The following is a 19253-nucleotide window of genomic DNA, read 5'->3' as shown; positions in this document are numbered from 1 at the left end:
ACTGTATGTCTCTCTCTGTCCCAAACACCCCACTTAAAAATAAACAACTCGTATACTTCCTCTGCGTGTAATCCTAGCAGGTATTTACCCCAGAGTGTGACATACTGTAGCTGTGTTAGTACTAAAAGTCTACGACTACAATGAAAAACTCTTTATCTGTTAAGATCTTAAGCAGCCATTTTACGCGATGCCCCTGCTGCTTTAAACCAATGCAGTACTAATTTTATTTTAAGCTGGGATGCTGTTAACAGCCATATAATTATTCTAACAAATGGGCCTGACAGGCCTAGTCACCGAGCAGGAGAGAAAAAAATGAACTGTCTCTCTGATTGGCCAGAATTAGAACAGACCTCCTCCCCAACCCAGAGAAGAGCGTCAGAGTCAGTATAATGCGCTCTAAGATCACAGTCATTTCCCCCGCTTAATACATGCCTCACACATGTAGTGTTTACTTAAAGTGTAGTGCACTGTATGTGCTGCCGATGCACTGCGACGGTGCAGTTATGCAGATTTTTTTTTAATGCAGACAAACAACCTGAAAACGGTTGAATATTATCCACAAGGTGAGAACTATTTTTGGAAGCATTCATTTATTTTCTTGTTCCATGTTATGACTGCAGTGATACTTTTTCACCAGAGGATGTCACTGGTAGGAGTCTCTCCAATTTTTCACTTTTTTTTCCACCCCTCACCTGAAGATGAAATGTGCATGATTTCACCTGAAAACCTCGTCTCCTCGTTTGCTCTGATTTTAAACAAGTCCAAAACATGAAATAAGCTGCGACACACATTCTTGGGTTAGAAGTATATTCTTTTAAAACAATTTTGAATTTAATTTGAAAAAGTAGAGCACCAAACAATAAATTCCCCATAGCATAAAAGAGGCACTCCGTCCTGACTAACCAGTTTTGATGCAAATAGCTAAACAACGGATTGGCTACTGAGGTTTTTTTTTTTATCCTCAACAAATCTTAGCTGAGAGGTAAATGATTTGTCCTCTGTGTGTTTTACAGGGGATTTCATAGACATGAGAGGCACAATGCTGTTCAGTAAATATGAATACACAAACAGAACACAAACACAATCTGAGTACATATGCAAAAGCAAATAAAAGCTTTCACTTTCCCTTCACATTTTATGAGCAATCTGCATCGTTATCACGACAAATAAAATTACAGAACCATGAAATCATAGCTACATACACCTTTAGAAAGGGAAACAAAATTAAAGCAGTGCACCTTTAAATATGCTTTTATGTAAACATGAGTGAACAAAGTGTTTTCTGATTTTGAAATCCATTATCAAACTGGTAACATAACCACTTGAAGATGTGAATACACTTTTTTTTTTCTTTTTTTTTTTTTTTCTTTTTTGAAGATGAGACACACGGTGTTAGTGATCAACACTGTGCTATTTTCGCCTTCATTAAACCCCCATTACGTCAACTGCAGGCTTTTTACCTCTTAAAGAGATATAAACAATCCACATAAAAAGTTTTCAGAATTCAACACTGCAAAAATAGTTTAAATCATAAAAATACAGGTATATATACAGAGAAGAAGTAATGCATCTGGTGAATGATTACTTACATTTTGAGCTGAAACACAGTAATAGTCAACCAACTCACGCTGTTAACATCATTTCTTTAGTATAACTTACAGTAAGTGATATTGATTTACACTTGAAATGCAAGAAAACGTACTATTGACTGATCATAGCCCCTTGAATTTGTGTGCAACATGTTTCACACAACGAGATACGTGAAAAATAACTGGAATGTTTCAAAAACCACAAGATAACATAATATGTTTTACTCCCCCATTTCCACTGACTGGGTCAGTTAAACATCAAAGATGAAAGGATGAAAGTGCATCGTCAAAACTCATAAAATGCTTATGGTCATCTGTATAAGAGAGAAAAAAAGCTGTCTGTTTAATCAAAGCAAAGACATGAGATCAAAAGCAATGCCAGCGTGGCTCACTGCATAACTGCATCACTGCTGCATAAGTACAGATATACCATATAAATAGTAGTCAAATATTTACCAGTATCAATAAGTGCTTACGTTCTAATATATAAATACATCTTACAGTATTCATAATTACATATTAACTTCCTCTATTTTTGTGCAATAGCAAATCCCATGCATTTTTACCAAGATAAAAACCACAACATTAAGAAAAATGCAACATAAGAAACATTTTTTTAAGATTGTTTCACATAAATCAAGCTGCATCCTGTCTGTCAGCAAAACTGACAGCGCAAAAAGAGAAGGAAAAAAAAAAAAGCTTTTCTCTGACAGCGCCAACACTTCTGAATAAAGAGTACCTCGATATTTTTCCTTATTCAACGACAACCTTCTGATACCGAAATGATGAAAAGCAAAATAAAGGCACAGACCCTTGCCGCTTGATCAGAAGCACCAAACTGCACAAGAAGCGTCTACTTAAAATTTGGTCAGACTGTTTCATAATACACATACTTTTCCCCTTATAAATAGTCTTTATTTACTGCACTACTGCATCACACCTTGATATGATTACATTAAACAACAGTCTATTTTCAAAGTACACATACAGTAAAATACACTGTTTGTATGCATCTAAGAAGGAGTATATGTTAAGGACATTTGTACAGAATCCATAAATATAATTTATGTGCAATTGTACGCAAACTACTATGTCAAACAAAGGCATATTAGCATAATATCTTTCCATATTGCACCTGCACCCAATAATGATTCACCACCTTGCAAAACATCCTGCTGCGGCTCGTCCAATCGTTTCAAAGCGTCTCTGAAGAGAGGAGCACATCAGACAGAGTGGGTTTTTTCTTCACTGTGAAGGTTTGATCTCCACTCAGATTTAAAAGGAGCTGTCTGGGGTATGTGCAAGACCAGAGGAAGTGTTATTATATTGCCTCTAATGGGATAAAGATGAGGTTATGTGCCTAAAGGGCTGAGGACGACAAGGTTGCAGGTGGCGCAGAGGGGGCGTCTGTTCCTGGACCAGATCAGGGAGATGGAGAAAGGGGTCTAATGAGGGTCCTCTGTGGTAATCTTCAGCGAGGCGATGGCTTTCAAGCAGGTCTGGACATTCTCCTCCTGTCTGCTGTCCCTGACGCCGGAGTCGAGGCATTTCTCCTGAGCGGCATGATGGGAGGACAGCTGGCTCTGGCCTCTGACGTCCTCTCCTCCCGTCTCGAGCCCGTGGACAGATCCTTCCCTGCTGCTGCAACGCTGGCCCTCGCTGCTCTGGGGGCTCGGCGCCGAGGAAGGGGTGACATCAGTGCTGGAGGAAGGCGGTGAGTGTAACATCTGGAGCCCTCCGACAGGAACGACGGGGAGCAAACTGTGGGCCTGCTGCTGGGAGTGAAGAGGGAGGTGGCTGAGGATGTTCTGGTGATGAGAACTGGCAGCACCGGGCAGACTAGAAGCCAAGCTACTCCTTTGATCCTGAAACGACATATTGGCAGCGTTAGGAGCGGTTTCAACATTGCCAAGATCATTTCTCATGTGAAAATGTATCAAAGTTAGAAAAAAATGCACAAATGTGAGAAAACATTACAAAGTACTTGGAGAATGCATAACGCCGCCATGACTGCACAATCTATGAAACAGAACGGCTGGTGATAATCTGTATTTGTGTTATCGTCAACAAATCCCATGAAAAGACAGAAACCAACAATGTTTTGCAATTTCTCTACAATGTGACACTCAGCCCACTGGATGTAAAGTCAAGAGTATATGCTTTCAGTTTGAATAAAGGCTAAATCATTTCCTAAGACAACTAGACACAGTCATTTCCAGAGTGGGGATTTCTGGCACAACTTCATCTACTTCAAAGCTGCATGAAGGAGGGAAAAATGTCTGAAAAGATCAAACCTCCAGCAACATTTGTAGTATAAAGAACAACTTTATTGTGGGACCGATGCACTTTGGCTTGTGGCCTTCATAAATGTCAGCAAATGTTACACAAACAGGAGTAAACAGCGGTTTTGTTCGGGACTATTTTTAGTCACAGATTAATACGTGTCAACAAGACATTTAAGGCAGAAGGACGATGTATACAGGACTGACTTGAAATAAACTTCATAGTCACGAAGGAGCAGTGCAGCAACATGCGTCATTGATGTGTTTTTAACAGTTTTTTGACAACAAATGGAGCACAGAGGAATAAGTTCATGTATATCTTTGGCTACACAGGCATTACTTGGTTGGTTTTGGTCTTTTTATGGGATTTGTTGACAATAAGAATAATATCAAATAAATTTGTTATTTTGATAAATGTTTGGAAATTTTTCATCTTGATCCACATGGGGCAAAAAAATACTTTTGGTGATAGACAGTCATTGGATGCAAGTGCACATAGGTGTAGTAGTTCATAATAGTGTAAATTCTGAATATGCACCAAAATCTAAGCACTTAAGTTTTTGAGATGCCTTGCTTAATAACAAACAAACCAAAAGAAAGCTCACTGACAGAGTTTGCACCATGATACATACCAGTTCCATTTCAAAGGCTCCTTGTTGTTGAGCCATCTCGATCTTTGCTTGGTGTCTGGTTTTATCACCAGCGCCTTTGTGTTGATGCGAGCCCCTGCGTGGCGAAATAGCTCTCAGTACAACCCTCTGCCTGCCTCTGACCGCGGACTCTCGCTTTCCGGCCAGCTCTGTTCCAGGAGACATCGGTCGTTCAATCGAGACCGGGGAGAGGTGCTGAATGGGTGTGAAGCTGGGTGAGCCAGGCCTAAGCGGGGAAGTATCCCATCTGGGAGTAGAGCGACCTCGCGGGGAGAGTTCTCGCCTCGGGGACGGGTAACGCAGACGTGAAGGGGAGGGCTCCCTGATGGGAGACTCCCAGCCAGGAGAGAGCAGACAAGAAGAGTAAGGGTCAAAGAGGAAGCTGGCCTGATCTGGAGACAGCATGGTCAGAGAGTCTTCATCCACAGACTTCTCTCTCTGCTCGAGGACAGGTCGATGGTCTGAGCCCGTCCGCCTGCCGGAGGCCTGTTGGCGAGCGTCAGCGCCGGGCAGAGAGGTGAGGGAGCAGCCGTGGATGGCGGCGGTGGCTGTGACTGACAGAGAGGTGACTCCACACGGCTGAGGACTCGTACTTCTTGAACGCAACTTGGGAGTGGAATCGCCCTCATATTCATCGTCCTCGTCATCATCTTCATCGATTTCATCAGCTTCTTCGTCCATGCCATCTGAGTCTTCTGCATCAGAGAACTGGTGTTTGGTTGTGACCGCCACCTCTGCCTTGGACTCTTGTTGGATGTCGTCTACTTTAAAAAAACACAAACATATCAGTTTAGCTGCACTATGATTCATGCATGTGAAAGATTAGTACACGTCAACATCTTACCATGTTCCTGTATCTCCGTGTCATCCATAGTTACTGACACTCCCAGTTCAAGACATTTCTTCATGTGTGCCTTTGACTTCATATGTTTAGTCAGGTTTCCTGTAGAGATATAAAAGAAGTAACAGGTGAGGCGTGTAGTTCTTGATAATTACCAACTAATCTGCTCCTTTTAAAACCAGAGTTTTAAAAGGAGCAGATTAATTTGAACAGACTTTCACATAGATTTTATGTCCCCACACAACCAAAAGTTTCCTGCTAAAAGAGGACACTGACTACTGCAGTTTTAAGTAAAAAAGGATCCAGCTAAGAAAATGCTCCCTTTATGGAAAGTTGAGAGAAAAATGAGGAAACAAATGACCTGCTGATTCTGCACGATACTGTAGTACCTCTAAATAGCAGTGCACACTACAGAGTTTTTGCTGCTGCTGCAATATAGTATTTTTAGATTCTGATTTTCACACACATTTTTTGTATTATTAATTCTCTAAGCAGATTATCACTTGTTTTTTGGTTTCATTTTAGTCTATAAGCCTAAAGAATGCTCACCTTTAGTTTTAAAAGCAAAGTTGCAGACCCTGCAGATGTATGGTCTCACATCTGTATGGGTCCTGATGTGTTTTTTCAGCATGCTTGGCTTCTTACAGCGGATACCACACTCCTCGCAAATGTATTTTCCCCGGCCTCGACCTCTGACATACACATAGTCTTCATTGGACTTGTACCTGAAACACAGATAGTCTTTTACTTCTAATGAAGGAATGCATAAAATAACCTAAATAGGACAAAAAAACAGTACAGTTATTTAGATAGTACATGCACTAACATCCTAATATAACTGCTGTATTCGCTGTCAGCAGAAATGACAAGTGTTACGATAAGTAATATCTTGACTGACCCTCCCTCAAAGATCTTAATACGTGTTGGCACTGTTTGGGTTGTGGAGGCCTCTCTCTCTTTCCACTCCTCCTTGGCAGTTTTCACTCTGCAGCTCATGTCTTTCACCTTCTTCCCGTAGGTGATGTCCACCTCTTTGGGCTCCGGTTTCCTCTGCAGCTGAATCAGATGAACAAACATTTTTATTAACATCCGATTTAAGTGGACTCCATATCGACAATGTAACGTGATGCTACCGATACTGTATGTCACACATTGGCTTTACACAGCATGGTGTGCAAACATTAATTATGTTGCTGCAGGGAAAAGAATGAAAGCTATTCTAGGCCTGAATTTTATGGCATAATATACCCATATTTTCAGCACTAAATCACAAATTGTGGCTGCAATAGAGAAAAACAGCCCATTGTCAAGACTGAGACTTCATGGACACATAATATTTACCTGAATTAAATTTTGGTGTCTGGCATTTTCACTGCCAGGACATTTTTATTGTTAACGGTAAATGCAGAACGTCATAACCAGCAGCACGCCAATGGTGACTAAACCTTCTGCCAAAAAATTTGAGGTGTGCAGTCTGCCAAAGTCTTGGTAATGAGGTCCTTCAGAATGTCTTCATTTTTAAAGAGTTAGCTTTTTCTGACATTTAAGGCTACCAAGGTAGACAGGTGCCCAGTCCTTAGACCATAATAGGTAATATTCATATTAACAGCAAGGTCAGACCACTCAAAGCTAAATAAATGTCATAAATATGGTTTATGGTAGTTTTAAGGCAGTAGTATGCTTTAGAAACTATGCAGAAATGGACGAATTTTCTCACCTGTTCAATTGTCTGCCTCCACAGGATGAGGGATGAGACCAGTTTCCCCGTGCCAGGCTGACACATGGCAGCCACGGTGTATATAACCTTTTCTCCCCTCTGTTTGGACCGCAGGAGAGCCAGAGCAGCGCTGGTGCTCAGTTCAAGAGGGTTCGGATTGTGGGAACTCACACACCAGGTGGTGTACACAGAGGAGAAAGGAGTGTTGCCGTGGGAGCAGCTTGGCTTGGTGTAGTTGAGATAACACCAGCTCACACCTGTCGTCGTGCGAAGACTTGGAAACTGAGATATCAGTCTTGAATGCTCAGCGTCTGAGGTCAGGATGTCTTGACTGGTAACCAGCTGTGCCACCATATCCATCTGCACTCGTTTCTCCATGCCAACTTCTTTCAGTTCGCTAACTGATATCATGGAATATGGTGGCGAGTTGCTTTCCAGAGAGCTACTTTCCATGGCTGACTCAACGCTATGGTCAGTGGCCTCTGTCACTTTTTGCTGAAGTGTGATAAATTTACTCCTACGTGAGTCATCCTGGACATGAGGTGTTGATGCACCCTGCATCTCTGACCTGTGCCCCTTCTCTTCACTCAAATTACATTTTCCCAACTCCACAGCACTCAGCTCCTCTACAATTTGCCCAAACATTCTTTCCTCTTTCACACGTTTTTGCTGCTTGACCTCCATGAAGAGGTCCAGGCTACTGGCAGGGGATAGCATCCGTTTGTTTGCGCCACCACTGGATGCATTAGTGGTTGAGATAGTTCTAGAGGTCAGAGAGAGAGGGATACCTGTCTTGAGCTTTGCTGATGACAAATCAAGGGCTTCAACACTGAGGGTGTGCGTCGAAGGTGGTCTGGTATAAGCTAAAACATTATGAGGGTCAAGATTTCCAGACAAACGTGAAGTTTGATTCTGAGGGGTGGACATAGTGGAGCTAACACTGTCATACTGATTGTCAAAAATCTGTGATACTGACGTGTATGTGATGCTGCCATATGATGGTACATGAGTCTGGATTCTTACAGGAACTAAAAGGCTCGGATGTGACAGCTGAGGAAATGTATTCCCGGTGGAAAATATTGGCAAAGTCTGCGGCAGAACAGCAACTGCTGTGAACGGAGGGGGGGTGCTGCTGAGGTACTGCTGAAACACTTGTGATGGGACTTGTGTTGCCTCAGTGTCCATATTCAGTGACTCCTGTCGCACCAAGTTTCCCCTCCTTCTCTCCTTCACAGCAGAGTGGCCAGCAATGATGTCCACGTGTCTAACTTTGGATGTTGGAGAAAGACTGCCATAGTCAAATGATATGCTGCGTACCTCTGGGAACTCCTTGCGCAAGTTACAAGGCGCCTGCTCTGAGGAGGAGCGTCTCATTTCATGCTGCTGACGCTGGTTTAGCACAGAGAGGGAGTGCCCACTTCCTGGCACAGCTAACAGCTCTAGTGGTTTGCCAAATTCATCCTGCCTGGCTGGAGAGACTGACTTCAAGCTCTCCTCCCTGTCAAAGGAGAAGGTGGAGCTATAAGATAAGTTGCTGTCTTGGCTTGGACTGCGGGAGAGACTGGTGCAGGCAGATTCAAAACTAGATTCACCAGAGGAGTGCTCAATATCAGCTAAGCGTAGCCTTTTCTTCTTTGGAGGGAGCTTTTCCGGGGGGAATTGTGCTAAAGTTTCACTCCTTTGTGGCCACTGAAATTCCTCCACATGCTTCTCTGGCTCCTTCACCTGCACCTCTGGAGCTTTTTCTGGACTGTCAGGCTCTACAGTGACCCGAATTTCTGGGACTTGTATGTTGGGCTGCCGTACAAGTTTTGGGCCCATTTGAAAGGATTGCCGTAGTCTACTATCACTCCTTTCCATCTCATATGATTCACTTGCCTCCATAGCTTGAAATGAAGAAACACTTTCCTGTCTCTGTCCATGATACTGTTCAGAGAGAGGCCTGTTTATCGAGTTTGTGTGCTGGATAACTGAAATTACATTCCCTAAGGTTTTTCGACCAGAAATGTCGTGGCTCACTGATATGTCCATGTCATACCTGTCCGTCTGTGATATCATACTTAAAGAATGTCCTTTCGCCAATGTCATGACACCCACTGCACCTTGGCTGACTTGTTTTGAATCATAGTCCTTGCTTGAATCAAACATTTCTTCACATTGTTCATGATGCACCTCGTATTGACCCAGCAAATCCTCCTCTTCCCTCTTCTCTTTCCGGCGCTTCCGTGTTGCCAGTTCCATCGCATGCCTCTGATGGCTCATACTAGACACAGCGGAGGGGTAATTTTCCATTTCCAATCCTGAGGGTGAAATGCCACTCTCGCTCATCTTTCCATGGCCATCAGTATCGACATGGCCATCATGTGGGGAGTGTTCGAAAGCAGCTTGCCGCCTGAGTCTCCTCATGCCCCCGGTGCTTGTTCTCTCATCAAAAGAGTGGCTGCCTCTGAGGGCCTGAGGCATAGTCAAACAGACTGCTGAAGATGTTGGCATTGAGTTGCTTCTGATCAGAGGCCCCAAATCAGAGCCACTGTCTAACTGTGGTTCTTTCACCTCTTCCCTCGCGAATGACTTTGTGTTTATTTTGATTGACTCAACAGTGTCTTTTTCTTGGGTGAAAACGCGGGAAACCCCCTTCCCCGAGCGTTTCCCGGTATATTCACTTGAGTCTGTGCTGCTGGCCACGAAAGCTGTTGCCTGTTTAGGACTTGGCCTGTAACACTTCCCAAACATAATTTCCTGATAGGACTTTGCATTCGTGTTTGGAGGACCGGTTTGGTGCTCGGCGCTCTCGGAGCGTGAGAAGTAGCCAGAGTCCGTGCTGCCCTTGCTAGACTGACTCGGAAGGGACAGATTGTGGTCAGAGTCACTGCTTCTTTTTTCAGACAGCCGAAGTGCAAGCCTCTGTTTGATCGTGCAAGATTGAATTGCACGGCTAGCCTCGGCAGCGGCAGGAGATGCATTGATTTCTTGGGGCTGGGATGAACCATCCTGAGCTGACATCGACGTGGCTCCCTTTTTCTGAGCAATGAGATTTAGTACTTTTACAGCAGTGTTATCTGATCCCTCCAGTGGAGAGTCCAACAGCAGCAGTGGGTCATTAAGAGTGTCCTCGTCCGTGTCCGTGCTTTGCTCAGCATCAGAGAATAACTCTCCTTCCCCTTCAAAAGACCCCTGGTCCGTATTGGCATTGTAAGAACCAAGTTCTGAGAATGGCACTGTTCCAGCTTTGACAGAGTGAGCGTGAGACTTTCTGTGTTTGTATAAATTACTCTTGGTTTTGAAGGAGAATCCGCAGGGGACACATGGATAGGGCCGTTCTCCGGTGTGTGAACGAATGTGTTTCTTAAGCACGCTGGGTTTGGCACATGCCCTTCCACAGTAATCACAAACATACTTCCCAGGCTTTTGTGGTTTCTGTTCCACCTTACACACAGTCTCTGACAGCTGATCCATCCCTGAATGGGAACACTGTTGTTGGGCTTCAGGTGAACTGGGGGACTTCCTGTGCGACGCAGGTCCACAGCTACCAGGAGACTGAGCAGAAACCACGTGACCTACAGCTTTCTGTCTGCCAATGGGAAACTGTTTTGTGATCTGTAGTGGATATGAAGACACCTCATAGTCTTGATGGCTTGTGGACTGGGTGTGGGGGTGCGGATCTTCTAATTGCAGTGATTTCCCTGAGTCAGACATTTCTTTGAAACCACATGTGTCTCTGCCCTGTCCTTCTTGCAGTTGTTGGTGCCATCCCTTGCCCTCCAATTCGACAGATGGACTCCTCCTAGTCTGTGCAGACTCTGATGTGCATTTTTTCTGTGCAACATTTCTGTCCTGGCCCTCTGTGGAGCTTTTCACCCCTGCAGTAGTTTCAAGTGACTCCATGAATCTAATGTCACTTTCTTTGGGATCAGTTTTCAAGGGCAATATCTGTTATGTATCTGTAGTGATATTAACATACATGTGAATTGATTGCAGGGAAGGGTCATCTGAAAAAAATAAGACAGAATTGAGAATTAGACGACTGAAATGTTGTGGCTGTACGAACAGAAATGTATAAACACAAAGACGCTCAAGGTTATCAAAAGAAAAAAATGGGAACAATCAATTCCACGGTTTAATCTGAGTGCAAATCCACTCCTTGAGCATGAGAGCTATTCAAGGCTGCTTCCCAAAAGTCCTCCTAATAAAATTGGAGTATAAAATTCATAATGAGCTCCATCACAGCAGGAATGGAAAAAAATCTGTCTCTTTACCAGCCCCTAAAAAACCAAAAGCAACCCTGGCAGATGCCCCAAATTTGCTGAAGCCCTGTGAAGGTGCATAGAAGTGTGTGTCTGTACTGTAGTATGTGTGTCATGAATGGTTGTGCATGTGCATGTGTTTATTTTGAGTGTGGGTGTGTGTATGAGCTGAAAAGGAATCTCAGAGGAATCGGATCCTTCACCACAGCAACATCTTTCTCCAACAAGATTCAACAATCTGAAAATCAGCTCCCTTTCCTTCATGTGAAACATCACTTTTACTGGAATTTGTATTATTTTAAATGCAAATATCTGCAAAGGAGTTAATAAATAATCAGCCATGAAATTGCTTTTTTGAGGGAATATTATTAGGGAGATTATTATTTATTAATACATTTTGAAAAACTACAGATGTTGTAAGCTTAGCTGTGAAACAATATGTCACCCAGGTGCTGTTGTTAATTCAATTTGACTTGTTCACTTCCTGTCAACACTGAAAGCTAACACAAAAAAAATCTTAACTTCACTGCAGGTCTGTATACAAAAAAACTGAAAATGAATCTGCATTCCAGAAACTAAAAATGATCTCACATAAAATACACAAGGCGATGCAGAAGATGGGGGACTTAATGTTGGTTGTGAACTTGTGAAAACTACTGTTACCGATAAAAAATGTTGTGCCAATTGAACACAGAGTATGGTATGTGTCTGTAAGTCAGTGCATGCTAGCATACACAGGTAACACTGTCCAATCATGAGAAATGAAGTCTGATGAGTGCACCTGCACCCCTTTTAATGTCATATCTACATAAAGTACCAAAATGTTCTGCTCAACTCTTTCATCCAATGTCAGCATCATATAACAAGTTCAGGTTCTTTGCCTCTGGAGGGATTCAAAGTCTTTAACTTGTCTGAGTGTCATCATCTCCCCACCTAGCTGCACAGGACCTCATACTATACGAAAGCATGCAGGACTCCACCGAGAAACATCATCCTCTCGTGGTTAAAGTGAAATGCTTTTGCCACTACACTTTAGTTGCACACCATGGGGATGTGTCTCTGAGGGCACGTCATTTCCATCTTCTCAGTATCAAATGCTGTGTCCTCCCTAACGAGGTTATGTAAGATTATCTGGTTCAAACCCTCTGAGTTCCCCTTAATTAGGACATCCTCTGACTCTCACTCTCTTTCTCTCACTCCCTCTCTTTCTTTGTTAGCACACCACACACTCCTCAGGCACAAACCAGAGGATATGAATCCAAGGTGACTCTCGAGATGCCGAGAGATGCTTGAAAGCAGATGCAAGGATGATAATCTTCCCTTTGCATTTTTTTTTTGCAAATGCCCACTACCTCTGTTGGCTCTTTAATGACTTAATAGCTATGCTTTCAGGCAGATTTGAGAGCTTCTTCCAGAGCAGGATACAGAGAGAAAATAACGAAGGCAGGCACATGAAGGATGGCGAGTGGTGGTGGTGGTGGGGGGGGGGGAGCTGCCTCAGATTGGAACGATCCATGTTTCAACGGGGAGGTTTACAGAGGTAAACTAAGTGGGGTGCCGGGGGGTAACAAAAATTCAGAGGCCTGGTAGGGAGCTCCCTTTCAAGGTCGGTCTGACCTCATTGCTTAGTTTCCATCCTCTCCGAGCTACGAGAGGAGGGAAAGGGGAATATGGGTGCAGAGTGACAGCGAGATAAGACCCTCAGAAACAATGCATACCTTTGAACTAAGCCCGATAGAGAGGGAACAGAGCCGACATATTCAGAGTCTCATTGACAAATCCCTCAACACATTCAGACTTTTCATAGAAAGACTGTACCCACATATCTTTGACGGCAACAAGCACTAACCTATACACAAAATATATGACACAGCAGCAATGACGTGCAACAACAGGAGGCAGGTGGGTGGCAGTAGGTGTGTTTCAGGATGACTGTGGGCAGACTGTGGTACAGTATGTCCGCATGGATGGAGAAATGACTTTATGGAGATTTATTTGAACAGCAGACAATCGCGGGGCACATCTCTGACTGCTCTCCATACAAGAGAGAACAATGAGCAAACAAATGCTGGCTATGGAGAGCATCGTTATGCCGCTGCATTACATCATTAGAAGCTAAGTTGGCCATTAAAGGGAACAGGCATGAAGCCTCACGCTGACAACAAATCCATAAATATCATAAGGAGATGACCGGCTTCAGAGAAGCTGGATGGTAAAACCCTCTGTGGTAGTGTAACAGCAACATAGCACATCGCATGCAGAATCAATCAACAGCCCTTGCTGTGATCAGAATGACATAAAGCACACGGTCTGATGGGAAAAAAGCCTCGGCTCATACAGCAGCTGACATTCAGATATCAAATATAATCCTCATACAAACCTGACATTTGAATAGTCCCCTGTCCCATATCGACAGTCACATGTGACATTCCTCATGCTGCATAGTCCATTTCACCATTCTCCTCATGTCTGGGTAACAATAATGAAATAAATTAGCAAGGTAAAGTCCCATCAGTCATGAAGCTGCTGGCTGACTGGGTGTACATTAGAAGATCTATTGATGCGAGCTAGTCACCAGAGAAAATACCCAACCGTGACGTGCGGACCCAGGCACAAAAATAGCAAAGGGGCCCTGGGAGGGATTACACAACAGCCCACGTTTAAGGACGCTTTTCCTCTCTCTCGCTGTGTTTCAAAGCACAGCAGCAGCTGCCTCACACTACACACACAAAGTGGGGGAGTCAGATATCATGATGCAAAGAGCTAAACATCACCATTCTAGATAGCCACACTTCATTCATTCATCCCCAGATTCAGTGATTTATTTAGCCTGAAATTTTGTATTCTGGATGAAAGCAGGATAAGACACATTTCCATTCAGATACACATATTCACACGTTTTCCTCTAACTATTATTATCTATATAAATCAGTTGGACAGAGCATATGAATGTATGCAGAGAAGGGGAGAAATGCAAAAGTGACTTTGAAAGACTAATCACATGGTGCAGCGGCTCTGAATATACATTTCCTACAGCGTGAGCCTATTCAGTGTGTATATTGAGAGGAACTCAATGAAAAGGCAGCATGTGGCTGGCTGTGTGAGGAGGCTGCAAAAATTAGACATGTTCTCTGAATCTCTGACACCCACAGCCTGTTTAGAGCCAGTTCTTCCCGTCACGACAGGATTCGCTTTGTGAATGGAGAGAGTCGTGATGAGGGTGTCATTGACACGGCAAAACTAGGACAATATACTGCAGATTATGTGCAGCTGCAAACCTCATCCTGTGAATCAGATGTATGAGTTCAGTGTGACACGGTGCTATTACAGCCTCTATATTAATGTGCAACTTCAGAAAAGCTTCTCAATAAATACTTCCTCTTTGCATGATTTTAACAAATATCAAACAGTGTGATGATACTATTTTTATAAGCCTAAATCTACAGGCTGTATTGTTTTTCTTTTACAGTATTTATGCAGTTTTTATAGTAGGTATATTTCTCAAATTTGTGTTATATTTAGAGTTTAGGCTGATTAATTCTATCATTAATAGCAACCAGAGGTTTCTGAGAAAGTACCTGAAGTCTTCAACTGTGATGTTTATGTCTAATTTATTTTATATAGCAGCTTATCAAATTTCATCGACATGTTGTGTGATGTTGTATTTATTTTGATTTCTGTAATAAATTCTTTCATGTTTGTTATTTCTTTTCTTTTTATTTTTCCATCTAGAAAGCCTGAGATGCTTCCTGATCAACAAGTTATTTCACTGTTATCTATGGACAACACTCAAAAGAAATATAACCTGAACTACCAGATCTGGAAAGTACAATTACTCAAATACTGTTCTTAATTTGTACTTGGTGTATTTCCATTTCCTTCTTTGTACTTCTTTTCCACTTCACTTCAACATTGTGTTAAAGATACTGTCCATTGAATTTATTTGACAGCTAAAGTCAGTTGCTGTAATTTTCTGATATTTTACATACAAACTGTATTACTAGCTGAGAAAATATGACAAATTATTATAGATAAAACTACTACACAGTACATATAGTAGTTAAAATTAGCACCACTCTGACCGGATACAACTGCTTACATACATAAATAACTGCTTACATATTGAAGCATCTATAAAAAAAAAATCCAATAATAGACCTCTGACAGAGGCCGGATCTTTACTTCTAATTATATATTATTTTCACATTTTGAATGCAGTACTTTAACAGTGTTGTATTGCTGCTTCTACTTTAGTAAAGGATCTGAGTACTTCCTCCACCACTGGAAGTACATTTACTCAAATACTGTATTTAAGCACAATTTGAGGTACTTTGCTTGAGTATTTCCATTTTGCATTACTTCGTATTACTACAATTTAGAGGGAAATAGTAGTATATTGTACTTTTTATTCCACTACATGTGTCTGAGTGATGCAGTCACTTCACAGATAAATGTTTTACACGCAAAACATACGTGAGCTCAGATGAAACTACTGAATATTAAACTACCTAAATCGTCTGCTACAGGTAGAGCACATGACAAACTGCTGAATCAGACTTAAATTTTAATTTTACGTGATGATTGGATACACGCCAAAGCAGCTGATTAACCGTCTCACCTGCCAAAATCCAAATCCACCATCATTTGTCTGCTAGCTGCTCTAAATTCGTCCTCGTGAATACAACAAACTAGGTCTTTCCCCTGATTCTGAATGGATTTATGATCACTGCTCCTCAGTCATTTGTGTGAAACTTTGGCCTTTCAACACAATATAATTTACACAACTATAAATACTTCACCCGCTTTGACCATCCTCCTCAGTTTCACTCTGTGCCATTGGGTGAGAACAACTGGGTGCCTCTATGAATAGGAGTCCTTGGCTTTTGGCTTGCACCAGCTGTGCTTACTGTAGTTAAGGCATATTTAACAGAGGTCTTACTCTCAACATAAGGTCTACACAGCGGAACAAAGGCTTCAAACTTATGTAACGACTCTTAGTTGAACTGAAGAGTTCAAATCCAACCCAGAGGGCAAGCTTTTATTTTCCAGCACAGCAAAACTGTAATTTCACAGTGCATTTCCTTTAGAAAAAAAAAAAAAAAAAGGCCAAAAAAGCAGCGAATGCAGAGACTGTGTATTGACAGAGTCCCTCCACAGTATGGAATTGCAGAGAGAGCTATTATTAGATATAGCCTCTAACAAGCCGAAGATGAAGTTGAAGCTAACTAACTGCACTGCAGCTGAGATCCATTATGCTGTATTCAGTATCTAGAGGAGCGGCACTAAAATGGCTGATACTCAATGTGCAGTGAAGGTCAAGTCACCCGTCTCTATAAATATAATGGTCTGTCCCCCAGGATGTTCCACACTGCTTGGCATTTCCACTATCTACAGCTACACCGCGGCTCTGCTGACCAGCTCAAATCTGCCACAAATTTGCATGTGATTGAATGCCACACATGCACCTGACTACTAGCAGGGCCTCTAATGATATTAGTGCTAAAATAGATGGGAGGAGAGAGAGAGAGAGAGAGAGAGAGAGAGAGAGACAGAGGGGACATGACACACACACACACACACACACACACACACACACACGGAGAGAGAGAGAGAGAGAGGGAATGTTTATGAATGGAAGGAATGAGGTTTTCCTCCCTGCTGGCTGTAGTGGCTGCTGTCATATGGCTGACTGAGATATGACACTTACAGGGGACACTGAACGCTCCAGGTTGAACAAAAAGCTGACACACAAACGCCAATAAATACTGCGTTAAACCAGGAAAAAAAACCCTGCGAGCCTTCACTACTCTCTCTCTCTCTCTCTCTCCATGCATCCTTTAATTTGATTCACTTTTTTTTTTTTTTTTTTTCCTTTTTTGATCCGTTAACAATCTTTTCATGTTCCCCCTCCGTCTCTTTAAGTCAGCCTCTCAAACGGGGCGCACTTATGCCATTATCGCAGCAGTACCTGAAAATAATCTGACATGATTGTGTGTTTCCATGGCAACGAAGCCAATGTCTGTAACAGTTTCCCAGTTCCTGTCTACATATATAATTACTACCGCAGATTACAGCACAGAGGCTGCAGAAATGAGTGGAGAAAACGGTCAGCCATACGGAAGAGCATCAGTATGTGATCGTGCAGACTTTGTTGAGCTTTGGTGTGATGCTGGAAATGAAAATATAACTGCTGGCAGTGCAGATTAGCATGATGAAAACTGTTTTATATAGATCTTCAGCTGCCTGTGAATGCAAAAAATTGATTAAAAACTGATTATTCTTCAAGAAGCTGCTAAAACAAAGACTGATGAATTCTACATAGATGTGTGATTTTGGCACAAATGACTTTTCTTTGGTTGTAACAGTTTGTTTACGCACTTATTGATGTTATTATTTTTAATTTGACTTGTTCTCTTGTATTGAATAAGGTTGATTTTTGATTTATTGTAATTCATTTTACAGTGGACCCCAGGAAGACTACACCAACCACACTGTGGAAGCTCATGGGGAATCAAATAAATGAATAAATTAGCATGAAATCATACATCAAGAAAAGCAAACACCCTTTAAGTTTATTATATAAAAAGCCACTTTCATTCAGGACTGGATAGTAATGACTATCATTATTAACAAGACTATTTTTACAATATTTATATGTCACAATATGGGAAATTAATGCAAAATGACATGTGAAATAGTCAAACTGATACTGAAATATTTGTCACTGTTATGTATTACAGAAAAAACTTCACTCATGTAAAACAAAAACCTTCATAATAACTCTACTACACTATACTTACAGTTTTTTCATTACATTTTGCATGAATCTTTTATTTAGAACAGAATTATGATATTATATTGTGAATATCTGCCAGCCCTATCTTCATTGGAGCTTTAAACAACAAAAATAGTCAATTAATCAATTAGTTGCCAGCTATTAAATTGATTGCCAACTATTTTTATAATCGATTAATCGTTTTGAATCCGTTTTTGAGGATCCCATCTTCTCAAATGTGAATATTTTCTGTATTTTTAGATAGTAAACTGAATATCTTTGGCTTGTGGGCTGTTGTTGACATCATCTTGGGCTCTGGGAAACAATTACTTCACCATTTTCTGACATTTTTTCGGACCAAACATCGAATCGAATCAACAGATTAACCAATAATGAGAATAATCGTTAGTTGCATCCCTGAAAGATGAGTGGAAGATTAGCAGTTTGCCACTTGAGGATGTGCAGCCTTACTGTATTTTAAATCCATTGTGCGTTTTGTCCACATATGATTTGCATCATCGCAGCTGTTTTTTTTTTCTGCTGCTGTTGTTTTTGTTTAGGGGATCAGCTGTGTGATGTGCACGTTCCAGTCTGGGGATAGCCTGCTGAGAGAGGTGGGGATATGCAGGGACCCGAGAACCCCTTGCAAACCCCCCATCTGCACGTCATGGAACATTTGCAGAACAGGGACCTCCCACCTTAAAGGCGTGCAACAGAGAGCAGACACAACAGTGAGATCTGCCCTGCACCGGACTCTCCATCTCAGGTGACAAATACATCTACCTGTGGAGCGTCGGAAGGAAGCAGCAGCGCGCAAAAAAAAAAAAACAACAACAATAAACGGCTGTAAAAACACAAGTAGTGAGATGTGTTGTGAAGCAGCGGGGAACAGAGGCTTACCAGATAACTGTGCGACATGCAGACACCTTCATTTGACCGGCATTTGTCAGATGAATAAGAGGAAATATTGTTATCCTGGGTCATCTGGGCACAGCGGGGGGTGCGGGGATCAGTTGTGCGCCGTCAGCGTGGTTTAAAATGTCCAGGACGACTTATGGTGTAATTAATGATGAAGACAGCAGGGGGCGCTGCGAGGACACAACAACTGATCAGGAGGGCAAAAGTCAACCCGAATCAATCAAAAAATTGTACCCT

General features: G+C 42.1%; 1 protein-coding gene across 3 annotated transcripts; it reads right to left on the bottom strand.

Annotated features, from left to right (window-relative positions):
- Positions 1-805: 805 nt before the first annotated feature.
- hivep2b (HIVEP zinc finger 2b) lies at positions 806-19139 on the bottom strand. 3 transcript variants are annotated; one of them, XM_044374244.1, is made up of 7 exons: positions 18999-19139; positions 7080-11068; positions 6261-6418; positions 5912-6087; positions 5366-5464; positions 4504-5285; positions 806-3454 (listed from the first exon to the last, which is right to left on the bottom strand). In XM_044374244.1, the coding sequence occupies exons 2-7, from the start codon at positions 10962-10964 to the stop codon at positions 3035-3037; spliced, it is 5520 nt and encodes a 1839-aa protein (XP_044230179.1). In that variant the 5' UTR covers positions 10965-11068; positions 18999-19139; the 3' UTR covers positions 806-3034. The 3 variants fall into 3 exon arrangements, with proteins under 3 accessions (XP_044230179.1, XP_044230178.1, XP_044230180.1); XM_044374243.1 differs by lacking the exon at positions 18999-19139 and adding an exon at positions 13704-13911; XM_044374245.1 differs by lacking the exon at positions 18999-19139 and adding an exon at positions 13704-13911 and having other exon boundaries at positions 4504-5282.
- Positions 19140-19253: the final 114 nt, after the last annotated feature.

Source organism: Thunnus albacares, chromosome 15 (genome assembly GCF_914725855.1).
Source record: "Thunnus albacares chromosome 15, fThuAlb1.1, whole genome shotgun sequence".
Lineage (NCBI taxonomy): Eukaryota > Metazoa > Chordata > Actinopteri > Scombriformes > Scombridae > Thunnus > Thunnus albacares.
Note: the sequence above shows the minus strand (reverse complement) of the source record. Positions and strands in the feature narration are given on the sequence as shown.